The sequence below is a fragment of the Siniperca chuatsi genome, linkage group LG17, assembly GCF_020085105.1.
Source record: "Siniperca chuatsi isolate FFG_IHB_CAS linkage group LG17, ASM2008510v1, whole genome shotgun sequence".
NCBI classification, from domain to species: domain Eukaryota; kingdom Metazoa; phylum Chordata; class Actinopteri; order Centrarchiformes; family Sinipercidae; genus Siniperca; species Siniperca chuatsi.
Genome location: NC_058058.1, coordinates 8,042,847 through 8,056,794, shown reverse-complemented (window position 1 = coordinate 8,056,794; position 13,948 = coordinate 8,042,847). Strand labels below are relative to the sequence as shown.

The 13,948-nt window shown below is 39.0% G+C and overlaps 2 protein-coding genes across 4 annotated transcripts; both read right to left on the bottom strand.

The window, feature by feature from the left end:
* Positions 1 to 216: 216 nt before the first annotated feature.
* Positions 217 to 9,327, bottom strand: eva1bb (eva-1 homolog Bb (C. elegans)). Its single transcript, XM_044172946.1, has 3 exons — positions 7,891 to 9,327; positions 3,599 to 3,752; positions 217 to 2,131 (listed from the first exon to the last, which is right to left on the bottom strand). Exons 2-3 carry the CDS (start codon positions 3,663 to 3,665, stop codon positions 1,722 to 1,724), a joined length of 477 nt encoding a protein of 158 aa, XP_044028881.1. The 5' UTR covers positions 3,666 to 3,752; positions 7,891 to 9,327; the 3' UTR covers positions 217 to 1,721.
* Positions 9,328 to 10,599: 1,272 nt separating this feature from the next.
* On the bottom strand, positions 10,600 to 13,646 carry lsm10 (LSM10, U7 small nuclear RNA associated). Of its 3 annotated transcripts, XM_044172944.1 has the most exons (3): positions 12,778 to 12,796; positions 12,645 to 12,678; positions 10,600 to 12,354 (listed from the first exon to the last, which is right to left on the bottom strand). In XM_044172944.1, exon 3 carries the CDS (start codon positions 12,316 to 12,318, stop codon positions 11,905 to 11,907), a length of 414 nt encoding a protein of 137 aa, XP_044028879.1. In that variant the 5' UTR covers positions 12,319 to 12,354; positions 12,645 to 12,678; positions 12,778 to 12,796; the 3' UTR covers positions 10,600 to 11,904. The 3 variants fall into 3 exon arrangements, with proteins under 3 accessions (XP_044028879.1, XP_044028877.1, XP_044028880.1); XM_044172942.1 differs by lacking the exons at positions 12,645 to 12,678; positions 12,778 to 12,796 and adding an exon at positions 13,492 to 13,646; XM_044172945.1 differs by lacking the exons at positions 12,645 to 12,678; positions 12,778 to 12,796 and adding an exon at positions 13,342 to 13,464.
* Positions 13,647 to 13,948: the final 302 nt, after the last annotated feature.

Here is a 13,948-nt window from a genome sequence, read left to right as displayed (position 1 = left end):
GCCAGTAAACCTTTGAACAGAGCCAGGCTAGCTGTTTCCACCTGTTTCCAGTGTTTGTGCTAAGCTAATCTAGCTAACCGTCGCTCGGCTCCAGCTAACGTTTCATACTCACCATGCAGGTGTAAGAGTGGTAATCAATTTTCTCATCTAACTCTCAAGAAAGCAAATAAGCGTATTGTTTGACACACAAACAATCACAGATCCAATGCATCCCTGTTGTTGATTCAAAAAGTGGTTAAACTTTTAATTATTCACATTGCAAAGATGGTAAAATACAGATGAAGCCAAATATGTCTTATGTCACAAGCAATATAATGCAAAATCTAAGGAGACAAAAGGTGTTCAATATTAAATTAATGAATACGACATTTTGAAATAAATAACCACATGAATAAATACAGACAAAATATGTAACACTGTGAAATAATTTAATAATTTTTTTTTAACTCAGCTCATTATTATGTAGTTATTTTATCCTGCTTCTTTTCACAATGAGAGCGTTCATTCATGGGAAGTTTCATTTTAGTCCAACAGTTTTTGTTTGAATATGTCCCTTTTTGCTATTTTTCTCCAAAGACTGTTTTATTTCATAATGCCACTTTTCAATCAGGACGAACAGGTAAACTCAGCTCGTAACATTGAGCTGAGTTTTACAAATGTATTTGATTATTTGAAAATATCATGGATATACTGCACATTTTGTCTGTATTTATTCATATGATTAATTCATAATGTCTTTGTTATTCAGGGACAGTACAAACATTATTAGGAGGGAGCGGGCGTCAGAAAAGGGGGGAGGGTATTGTAATTTTTCTTTTGGCTGAAGGTAAAGACTTTTTTTTTTCTCATCTAAATTTGTATTTTATTTCATTTAAATTGGGGTACGTGAGTAAACAAGTTGGACCTTTTTAACACTGTGGCGGTGGACGGTGTTGCAGTTTCTTTTAGCCATGGTCAGTCCACTGCTTTGGTCCAGACTGAAATATCTCAACAACTATTTGATGGATTGCCAAGAAGGTTTGCACATTCAAGGTCCCCAGAGGATTAAACCTACTGACTTTCAGGATCCCCTGACTTTTTTAGCGCCACCAGCAGGTCAAAGTTTTCACTTATCTAGTGAAATATTTCAACATCTACTAGATGGATTGGCACAAAATTTGGTACGGACATTCATGGTTCCCAGATGATAAATCCTAATGACATTGATGATCCGCTGACTTTTCATCTAGCGCCACCATGAGGTCAACATTTCAATTCATCAATACTTTGGTTTATTACCAAATACCTGCAAAACTAATGGCATTCCCATCAGCCTCAGATGTACTTTGTGCTTTTGCTAATTAGCAAATGTTAGCATGCTAACATGCTAAACTACGATGGTGAAACATTACACCTGCTAAACATCCGCATGTTAGCATTGTCATTGTGAACATGTTAGCATGCCGACATTAGCATTTAGCTCGTGGCTCCTGGCTGTAGACTCTTAGTGTTGTTTCTGAATCAAGAGGAGGGTTAAAAGAAAACATTAAAAACCCTGTGGGGGTAAGGAACACAAAGTTCATCCCCCCTCACCACCCCAATCATTTTCGTACAGTCCCTTATTTCAATATTGAACACTTCGGGTTGCCATACAAGGTGAAAAGGTCTCTATCCAATGTCCTGTGTATGTCCTGCCCTTTGCAGTCTGTGAGGTGGATTTCTAGGGCACCGTCAAGTGTCTATTAGTGGTAATGCACTCGTCCAATAGTCCCCGTCCCTGTGACCAGGATGTCTGGCTGTCCGTTCCTCCAGATCTCCCTGACGATTCGTTCCCTCTCCTCTAGGCGTCGTGCCTTCTCCAGCTCCTCGGCTGACGCAAACACATTCACGCTCCTCAGAGTACCGTTAGACTGGCTGCTGCGATCACTCATGGGCCCCATTGTCACTCTGGGGATCTCCTCTGCGATACTCTCATCCTCCTCATCCTCCTCTTCCTCGCTGGACTCCTTCAGCTGTCTCCTCTCGGGGGAAGGGGGAGGCCTGCTGCGGCGGCGAGTCCTGCAGGCGATGCCGGCCACTAGGAGACACAGCGCCATGAGCAGGCCGAAACAGACGCCCATCATGAAGTAGAGGGCGAAGCTCTCTGGATTGGCTGTGTGGGCAGAGAAACACAATGGTGGAAAGTAACTAAGTAGGCTACATTTACTTAAGCAGTGTACTTAAGTACAATTTTGAGAAACTTTTTGAGAATTTCCATTTTCTGCTACTTTATACTTAATTTCAGAGGGAAATATTGTACTTTTTGCTTCACTACATTTATCTGACAGCTGCAGTTACTAGCTTATCTTCAGATTAACATTTTACATTAAAAAGATTTATAATAATCTTATAAAATAAAATGCCTTGTTAAAGATTAAACCAGTGGTTTCCAAACTTTTTGGCTCATTACAAAAAAAGCTGTGTCTAGTTGGGTCTATGAGTTGTTACCAGTTCCACCGAAGAGACATTTCCCCTCTAAACTTCTCAGATTGTTTAATTTATAAACAGTCTGAGGCTCAAAGAACTGAAATAAAAATCTCACGACCCTTCAGATTTATCTTGTGACACTCAAGTTGGGAACACTGGACAAAACTACCCAAAAGTATATAAAGTTGTTAACACTAGCTCCACCTCCAAAAGCTACAACAGTAAAACACTGCTTATGTATCATTACATCAGTGTTAACAGTCTAATAATGTCATATTTTTCCACAGAACGAGTACTTTTACTTTAATTACATTTTGCTTATAATACTTATTAACTGTTACTTAAGTAAGGTTTTGAATGCAGGACTTTCACTTGTCATGGAGTATTTTTACATCAGTGTATTCGTACTTCTTCCACCACTGCAACTAAATCACATGTACGTGTGTTTGCTTGTCTGCTCTATTATTTTTCTACCGCCTACTTTTGAGCACCAGAAATTCAACAGTGTGAGCAGATACGCTGTCAAAGTACAGCCGTGGTGAGAGCCAAAGAAAACAGGATACTAAAGTCCCTCGAACTGTTTCAGGCTAGACAGTGAAATGAATTCTGAAAGCACAAAAGAAAAATCTTCTGTTGAGATCTGCAGTGATCTAGATCAGTGGCTCCCAATGTTTCTGCTTTTCTCCAAGTATGTCTTAATGGCCAGTGGATAGGAGGAACAATTACAGCGAATGATAAACTGATAACCCTTTTAAAGTACATATGGAGTATGTGTAGTGAGTATTGTTTTACGACAGACTTGAAAATAATGTGCTTTCAAACTCAATTTTAAAGAAATAGTTTGGCATCTTGAGAAATATGTTTATTTGCTTTCTTGCTGAGAGTTAGATGAGAAGATTGATACCACACATGTCTGTACACTAAATATGAAGCTAAGGCAGCTGGTTAGCTTAGCTTAGCATAAAGACTGGAAACAGCTCGCCTTGCTCTGTCCAAAGTTAACAAAATCCGCCTACCTGCAACTCGAAAGCTCACTAATTAACAAAACCAAAGTGTAAAAAGGACAACTTGTGGTTTTGTCGTTACCGTATGACATTGGAGACTTATTTCCTACACTCCTTGGGAACCACAGTTATAGACACTGAGTTTTTACCTTTGATGTGAGCGTAGGTCGCCATGCTGTTACTGAGCAGCTCCATGTCTCGCTTAATAGGCTCCATCCTGGTTCACTGTGGGTTCAAATATCTACCATCTCCAGGACTTTCTTTTGCACACTGAACTCCTGCACTATTCACCAACAACAGATCCTGTCACAAACAAACACAAGCAGACAGTTGGTTTAGCATTAATGTTTCAGTCTGATACACTATTCTTTAATAAGGAACAAATAGTCTCACTTTTAAACCCACTAGGGAAGACTGAGCTCATCCAAGATGCCAAGAGCGTGACAAAATGTGTTCCCCACCCATCATTCCTGTGATCTAAACTGGTGTCAGAGGTCAGCAGACAAGGACATTGTGTTCCTTATAAGTGTTTTACACTCAGGCCTGCGGTGAGGACAGCAATGCGGGGCCCTCTGTGTCCGATAAGGATGTTTATATTTATGACATCAGGGCCTGAGGAGGCTGTTTCCAGCATCCAGGAAAATGGGGTTTGATGTTGGTAAGGCACTTTTTATGAAGCGTTTATAAGTTGTAACTAATCATTAATAAATCATAAATCTACAATGCTTTATAGAAGCCATTAATTCAGAACCATTTTTTCCCCATTGTGATAATCCCTTTTGCTGGTGTTTATCTTTTGGTAATAATGCAGTTATAAATGTTGGTAATCTGTTAATAAAAGCTCATTGGTTTCTCACTTTTGTCATAAATATATAAACGTTAGTAAAGGTTAATAAAGTGTTGTTACAATAATCCATCACAACTGTACTTGGAAATGTTGAATAAGTTATTTATGAATTATGAATGTCCATTATTGGAGAAGTTGTCTTGATGAACTAAAGAAGTATCTAAGAAGACAAAGTAATTAAGCTAAGCTATTTATCACAGCCTGGCAACCCAAAAGTTGTTCTAATTAATGACTTATTACTGATCTACAGAGCATTAGTAAATTATTTGTTACCATTAATAAAGCCATTAGTTACAACCTATAAACCATTTACAAAGGGTGCCTTATGAGAAAGTCATATCAAAATGATGTATAAACAAGGCAAGAGCTGTGTCCCAATTCCATACTGTAACTAAATCTAAGCAGGTTTTGGATCTGTAGTGTGTTCACACTGGAAAAGTGACAAAAATAAGTGTACTCAAAAAAGTCAGTATGCATTCTAGAAATGCATACTGACTGAATGCAAATTTTTATGTGCGTTGTTGATGCACACTATTGTCCCACAATGCAATGCATTAAGCAGAGGAGCTGCTCACAGCTGCAAAAAATTTAAACTAATTGTGGATGGTGGTGAAATGCGTAATTTTTTTCCTGCCAGCTTTCTGCCAGCACTCTCTCTGATTGGTTAGTACTCGTTGGTTGGGTTGGTTAAGGCTCGAGGAATGTCAAGGTAATCACCAAATTCATTATTCCTCCTGTGGGGACCATTAATATCTGGATTTTGTGCCAATAGATCCAATAGTTGTTAAGATTATTCAGTCTGGACCAAAGTGGTAAACCAACTGACCGACCGACAAACCAACAAAAACTCAACAGCAACACAAGTATGTCTTTCCAGAAACAATCCCTGGTTACTGAATAATCCACAGACCTCATTGAAGCTACCTTCTACAGAACAAATAGTCCCTAAAAATGTAATTTGGGTGAACCGATCCTTTAAGCGAGTGAGAAACTGAGGGTTAGATGAGGCTTAAGTGGGGGATTTGGTATGAAACCCTGTCACAGATGGTCCCACGGTTACAGTAAAGCTCGATGTAAACATGATGAATGATATTTCCCACCCCCTCACATTCCCTGTCATTACAACAACAAAGTGTGTGGGAGCTGAATGTTTTTCTTTCTGGTGCTTTTTCTCCAGGGACAACAGAATCGTGCCCTGCTCCAATCATGGCCACTGGGGGCTTGAGTTGCTCTCCCACCCTGATCTTTATCCTGGTGATTCTTGGCAGACCCTGTAAACTCTCTAAGGCTTTTTTTTTTTTGGGGGGTGTCAATTACACTGTTAGTTGGTTTGGTGGCTGACTCAAGTCCACTGACTCATGGGAACCAGTGGATCTCAACCAGCACTGCCTTCTGTTCGGCATTTAACTCACAGACAGAAGAAGCACGACTCCATCTGCACCCTCAATTTGCAGCCCCAGACCATAACAGCATAAGTGGGCAATTTAGTTTTCGGTTCAGTTGGTGTAGTCAAACAGTGTTTGTTTTAATTAAAGACTGGCCTTTACACCAAGTAGTTCTACATGCCCACCAGACTATTTATCAAACTTGTAACATTGATCACACTGCAGATATTACCTTCTTATCAAGCCATATTTTCTGTAATTTGAGTCTTTAAAGGAATAGTTTGACATTTTTGGGATATATTCGCTTTCTTGCCGAGAGTTAGATGATAAGATTGATACCACTCTCGTGTTCGTACGCTAAATATGAAGCTACAGCCAGCAGCCAGTTAGCTTAGCTTTAGCATAAAGACTGGAAACAGAGGGAAACAGCTAGCCTGGCTCAGTGCAGAGGTAGAAAATACGCCTAATAGCACCTATAAAGCTAATAACACGTTATATCTTGTTTGTTTAAAACCGAAGTTTAAAAACAACAATTTGCTGTTTTACGGAAAGTTAAGTGCCAAAATATTTCTTGTAGCAGACAGTTGCCAGGCAGTTGCTCTGGACCAATAAATAGTTTGGCACATAACCCCCTGTAAAACATCTAAATATTGTTTTTACACATTTTTTGTACGGATTAAACAAATCACAATGTTCACAATTAGTGAACTTTAGTGAGGTGTTGGTAGGTGGATTTTGTTACCATTGGACAGAACCAGGCTAGCTGTTTCCAGTATTTATGCTAAGCTAATAGCTTTATATTTGGTGTGCAGACATGTGAGTCAATCAATCTTCTCAACTAACGCACGGCAAGAAAGTGAATAAGTGTTTTTCCTTTAATAGTTTTTAGAGGCCTGAAGAGGTAAAACTAAACAGTGTTTGGCAAGAAAAAATTGAGAACATTTTGAAACACTAATAATTTTGTCTTGCACAATCTTTTTTATTTCCTAACCTAAGCTAACAGGCTGCTGGCTTCACACTCAGAGAATCAGTCTTGTTACTCGGTAAGAAAGTGCAAGCATCATGAACTGAAATATTCTTACTGAAACAGTAAGAATATTTTTTTCCAATGTGAATCAGTTGTTTTATTGCAAAATCAAGTTTAGTTTTTCTTTATTTTAGTGCAGTGACCTGACTTATTCTTTCACGTTTTAAGCTCCAGACACCCGTTTCTGGAAATGTCTTGAAACAAGATGATTTCTGTTGGAAAAAGGTTGATATTTTTAGGACTTAATTATAGACAGAATCAATAAGATGGAGACTTTGCAACAACACTAATAAGTTTAAAAAACTGTGTCCTCGCAGAAGCACTCTTGTTCTGCTTTCTCACTTACAGAATAACACTATACATATATTTTTATGCAGAGCTCCACAGAAATTCAGGCAGTTTGTGGCGAGGTTTGTCCGAGCTGGAAGCACAACACAAATACCAGAGGGAGACAAATGTCCATTTTATGCAGCCGCGGTCTCGGGCAGACAGATTTAACACCTAACATTTCCAGACAAGTCCAATAACTTCTCGACTTAACTATACTCATGCAAAGCCCGGCAGCTGTAGCTGTTTTATGTAACCCCATAAAATGTACTCCCGTTCAACCCTCCCACACTTCCTCCTTAGATAATCCTATTTAAGTCAAAAGATGAAACCTGAAAACCAAATAAGTTATTTTACAACAGCAGTCAACCCTGCTTCCACTAAATGTTTACAGTCTCTCAGACAGGGAGTTGCTGTCAAAAATACTTCCATCTAGCACAGTAGAAAGTGAATAAAAGAGGTCTCAAGAAAGTGTAAGAATACATGAAACAAGCTGGGTTTTCTCTTTGAATGTATATTCAAAGTGTTGATGATTCTTGGCACGTTGTAGCTACTGCAACTATAAAGAATTTTATGGTCTGTGGTATTGTAAACAACATGGTGCAGGCCCTGCTAATAAACTAGTTTGTTTCCTTGTTTACTGCCTGACAGCAGCAATTGTAGTATATTTGGGAAGATCCTTGTGAAAATGTAAAAATGTTAAAAATCTGAGTTTCTAAAAAGGTCTGACAGTCAATTTTCCTGACAGAAAGCCCCCTGTGATGTGCAATAAAAGTTTGATTTACATGAAAATTAAATATATTTGAAGAAAAAGAGCAAAAGATAAACATCATCTGAAGTCAGACCATCACTCACCTTGGTCCTGGATGAGAGCTGCACAGCTTGACGAACACAAAGTTTCCACTGAAAAACAAATTTTGATCCAGATTTGGACCTGGTCTGTCAGCCAACACTTGGATAAGATCCCATAATGTGGACAGAGAAGCGGTGAGAGGTTGTCGGTCACTCAGTGTTCGTGACAGAGGAGCTGATGTTGCTGCTGGACTGCCGGAGAGGGAGCAGCCCTCCACTATGATCCACTCCCTGTCATCCTTTAGAGGAGGACCAGCCAGAAATGCTGCAGACTCGTGTTGAGGAGGAGGTGTTTCCTTTTCCTGAGAGACAGATGAGTAAAACTCATGCCTGTACCACTGGCATCTGACTCCAAAATAAAAAGCCCCAGAAATGCAGGTAAACTACACTATAGAGTCCTCATTTAGAACTGGAGATATTTCTCCTCTGTGCAGATGTGAGCCACACTGCTGACCAGAGGGAGGTGATCTCTCCTCTGCTGGCCACAAACAGTAAGTCTGTTCACTGTTAAGCCAGGAGGGTGGAACAGGAAATAACTAGTCGGCTGCTGTGGGCACAGGGCCGCGGTGCTTCAGGGGCTCGTGGATTAATGGAGCTCTTTGTATTTTAATCTCAGCGTCAAGGGAGGGAAAAATAGGCAACGGAGTTTATTAAACAAACAGTGGAGCGGCACAAAGCGCAGACCAGCAGGTGTTGTTGTTTGGTGGAGTCCAGTGGTGGAAAGTAATTAAGTACATTTACTCCTGTACTGTAATTAAGTACTAGTACTATGCCAACTTATACTTCTACTCCACTATATTTCATCATTTTTAAGTATAGTCTTAGCTTACTTAATTGTATCTTAACTGATCTAAACTGTTTTCATGCTGACCTCTGAGCAAGGTCTGAGGTTTGAAAACAACAAGACTTTTATCTTGGTGGCTGATATACATAATGTCAATAGGCTGTTACTACTAATGTATCAATGTGTAAATAGTATTTTACTGTTGCAGCCGGTCGAGGTGGAGCTAGTTCACAAGATAAATCTGAGGGGTTGTGAGCTGAGGAGGAAAGAAGAAAAAAAGTTCTGCTACACAAATCTGTTTTCATTTTTTGTGGGACTTTTCTCTAATCTTTGATTTTATTTGTGAAATAGCGGAACATTTTACTTCTTTGGGCCTTGGACATCATTTAAATGAAAACATCTGAGAAGTTTGGAGAGGAAATGTCTCTTTGGTGAAACTGAAAACAACTCAGAAATATTAAATGTGTGACACAGGGCCTCAACTAAAAACTGTTTTTTTTTTTTGTTTTTTTTAAATCAGAGGTCACAAGCCAAAAAGGTTGGGAACTACAGGTTTAATCTTTAACAATGTTTTGTATTTTCTAAATTAATGATATGCTTTTTATGTAAAGTCTTAATCAGTAAAGTAACTAAAGCTATCAGATAAATGTAGTGGAGTGAAAAGTTCAATATTTCTCTCAGAAATGTAGTGGAGTAGAAGTTTAAAGTAACAAACTACAAACACTCAAGTACAAGTACCTCAGAATTGCACTTACGTACAGTACTTGAGTAAATGTACTTAGTTTCTTTCCACCACTGGTAGCAGAAATGTGTGTTTTCTTCTTTCCTACCTCATTAATAACTCACGACCCCCAAGGGACTGACCCCTAGACTCACCAGACTAAACTAACTGTATATAAAGTAGATACAGCTACAGTAATTTCACCTCAACAGTAAAATGCAGTTTACACATTTATTCATACACAACAATCTAATAATTCAATATATAACAGGGACCATTGTTCTGCAAATCAAGTACTTTACTACATTTTGCTGCTAATACTTATGTACTTTTACTAAAGTAAAAAAAAATGAAAGCAGGACTTTTATTTGGGTGGAGTATTTTTACATTGTTGTACTGGTACTTTTACTTAAGTAAAGGATCTGAGTACTTCTTTGACCACAGGTGGAGTCTGTGACACTAAATCAGACCGTGTTATGTATTGTAAAAGAATTGTTTATGCGGTTGAGCCTCTGTAAAGTGCTATTCTGAGTTTAGTGAGGGTTGATGTGGCACTGTCATGTTTTTAGCAAAGCAGTAAGCAGTCATTGTGTGGGCTGCTGTCATTCAGACGCTCTCAAGGTTGGTTTTAAAGCAGTCAAGAGAAAAATGTCCCTAAAAAACACACTGAGGCCAAAGTCAAAACAATGATCCAACCGCCAAGGGACATTCCTGCGTGCACATTGCTCTTAATTTAATGCTGTTTCACTCTGTCTAAATGACATGGCTGGAGATTGCACTCCCATCCATCTACAGTGGAGGGTTTATCTGCACCAGCTGCATCCGCCTGTGTTATGTCAGGCCTGTCCTCTTCCTGACACTGTGTAGGAATAACATACCGCATTGCGAATTCCTCAAATTCCCAATCGTATTTGTCTATCGGGAGAACACTGAGATGGCAGTTTCCAAGCGAAACACTCTCTTCCTTTCACCCGCTCTGCTTGTTTCCATTGGAGTCCCGTCCTGCCCGGCTGGATGTCACAGCACCAATCACAGGAGGAGAGTGACAGCTCACTGATGCATGCAGCGGAAATATTTGTGGAGGTGGAAGCTGTGGAAACACGCCTGCTTGTTTTTCCCCCCACCAGACTGGCACTGAACATGACTAATGTTTTCCTGCATATGGGCAGTTATTAACTTTGGGCTGGTTTCACAGAGACAGACGGGCTTTATGGTGCATGCCATAATTTAGTCAAGAGCAAATACACTGACACTCTAGGCCACACTTCCACCCACTGTTAATTGTAATATGTTCCATTTAATTTTTAATACAGCGGTTATGTGCTGGACCAGACGGTTGAGTTAATTCTAAGCATCTCTATTCATAATTCTTGTATGTATTTCAAAAAATTGTTCTTACTTCTTCAAAATAAATTGAAGACGGTTTGTTTGTATCAATTACAAACCTTAAACCCAATTACCAAAACACAAAGAGACAGTGTTCAACTCAATAGCAACCCAGTGGTTCCACACAAGAGCCCGAATGATACCAATATATCAGCTTATCACAGATATATTGGTATCGTTGTACATGTTGGCTGATAAGTAACATGAAATACAAAGATGAAAGATAGAAAATGTCTCCGTTACATAGTTTGTTCACCAGAGAGAACTGACAAGATTATTTTTCCGCTGTAAAATGTCCCGCTCAGTACATATCTTGACCACAACTCTTTTAAAAACAAATAGAACGGATCCTCATCAGAAATGTTCATGTGTGGAGCTGCAACAGTTAGCCGATTCATCAATTGACATAATTAAATCAGCAAGTATTTTGATAATCGATTATTCGTTTGCTGCTTTTCTCTATTTCACATCATTGTAAACTCTATATCTTTGGGTTTTAGACTGTTGGTCAGATATAACAGGACATTAGAAGACGTCATTGGGCTCTGGGAAATTATAATGGTCACTTTTTACAGTTTTGTGACATTCTGTACACAAGATTCATCAATTAATCAAGAAAATAATCAGCAGATTAATCAATAATGAAAACAATTGTTAATTGCAGCCCAATTTATGCGTTTCTTTAAAAAAATGAGTATCACTCAATATACGGTATTTGATTTTTTTTAACTCAAATATTATTATTGGTATCAGCCTCAAAAATCAGAATCAGTCAGACTATATTGCCAACCTTTTCAGCTTGTGACCCGTCATCACAGGTCGTGGCCTTAGTGTGCACATAAGTTGTCAGCAGTTAAACCAAAGAGTGTTTCATTTGTGGGATTTTTAAAGGCCTGAAGAGGTAAAAGTATTCACTATAAGTATTTTTGTGCATTTTTTTTGTTCTTATCCCTTGAATCATTTTGTGACTCCTCAGGTTGTAAACTGCTGATCTAGTGTGATGCTTGTCCTCAAATCTGAAAAATAAATAAGAAAAACTGCTTGTTGCCTCCAAGTGTTTTGGGACTGGTCTTAACCTTGCACAAGCTGTATCCAACTGAGGTTTGTATCCTATGAAAAAGAAAAGTTATTTTGTGTTCTTGGCGTACTCTTTTCTGCCTCCTCCGTCACTGGTAAAGTTGCGGACTCTGTGAATCTTGGCCAGCTGGCTCTGCATGGTCTTCATTATGTCCATATGGTCTGGGATGTGAACGTATCGGATGTTCCTGCCAGTGACAAACAGGTCCTGTAGCTTGGTGAGTTGACCCCGTCTGTCCCGGTACAGCACATCCTCCAGACGTATGTTCATGAAGGCATCAACGTTGACCACGCGGCCCCGCGCCGTGCTCTCGTTCTTCAGGTCCACCGTGGTCACCTCACCTTGCAGGCCCTGCAGCAGGACCACCATGCTGTTCTCTGCGATTGTGCGCTCCCGGATGGAGTTGATGACTTCAATTGGCCTCGGGCCCAACGGCGGGGATTCAGTTCCCTGTGACTCCATGGACTGATGAAGAGGATCTCCAGAGGCCAGGGACACCTGCAGACAGGCAGAAGATTAGCTAATATCATACAATTAATTAGCAACTGTGAGTTATTTACTGTGTAATATGTTTCATTAATGTTTGTCTACAGTCTGTCCATGTGCTGCTGACACAGTGAACTGAGCCTTTTCATCATGCTGTACTAATTCCACTGATTCTGGTCCTGTGGTCAGTAACGTAAAACTGAAGTGAAGAGAAACCAAAATCTGGGAAATATGAAAACTTCTAATCAAAGCAACTCATATTTAGAGCTGAAAAGAGCTGTAAAACTGCAGTAGTAACTTACCTCATCAATGAAGCTTCAAAACATAATTTATACACTGTTAAATTTCAAACAATGTAAATTAGAAAATACAAGCAAAGAATAGGTTTAAGTTATTTAAAAAAAATACTTTGATCAAATAGAAAATGGCCTTCACTTTTATCGCTCTGAGGCAGCTGTAGCAGGCAACATACATTACATACATGTACAGCTGAATTGTGTTGTAACTGATGAGCCACAGGCCTAAGCACACCTGCATTTAATAAAGCACTAATTAAGAGTCAGTCAGCATCTCTGAGATGCACAGAAAAAGGGCAAGGTATTATCACTCTGAGAAATGAAAGATCTCTTAAAAAAAAACCCTTATGATTAGGTAGAGGATATTAGTATTTTTAATTACTGTCCCTTACACCTCAACAAACTTGCAAGAAACTTTGGCCACCATTGCTAAACTATTGATATGGGCTAATACTAGCCTTAAAAAGCAGCATCGGTATCAAACCACAACATGTTTGCTACTGATATTTACTACAGATTGTGAGCCTGAAATTAATTCAGCTGTCAAATTAGACACATAATTAACCTCTAACAGTCAAAAAAAAACAACATATTTCTATCTTACAAAAACCGATGGCGATCAAAAAAGTCAAACATGTGATTATTGGTATAGGTTTACGCTGGATATTACAGAGAAGGCAGATAATTTAATTTGTGTCTTCACCTCAAAATGACCAGTTTTATTATGAGACACTGGTAGAAGTTGAATTAGCAAGCTTCACTGTTAGCTTTAGCAGCGACCCAATTAACTTTTTTTTAAAACTACGACAGAGCCTCTAGAGAGCACATGTTATACAGTTACTCTTACATTTACCTGCATTAGCTAAATCCTTATCTCATCTGAAAACCCCCACACCAAATGTTTACAGGTGGAGATAAACCGTTCAAAGATGTTAACAAGTTTGTTTTCCCGCAACAAGTCCGAACCAGGAAGCGCAGCGTGATGACGTTTCACTTTACGTCGCAGATTTGATTCAACACAGAGCGAGAGCGCCCTCTGCAGGCTGCTAAATGTTTAAAATCCCTGAATATTATGGATTCGTATACTCTCTAATTATATTCATCTGTTAAAACTTCGTATAGTAATTGTATATATACGTCCCCGATATATATTTATATATATATATATATATATATATATATATTTATATAAATGTATTTACCCAGAAAATGGCCTTGCCAAGTTTAAAAACCTCTCTTACAGGAGTGTCCTGGCCAAGATAGCAGCCGCACATACAAAACATATAACACAGAATCATGATGAATCAAAT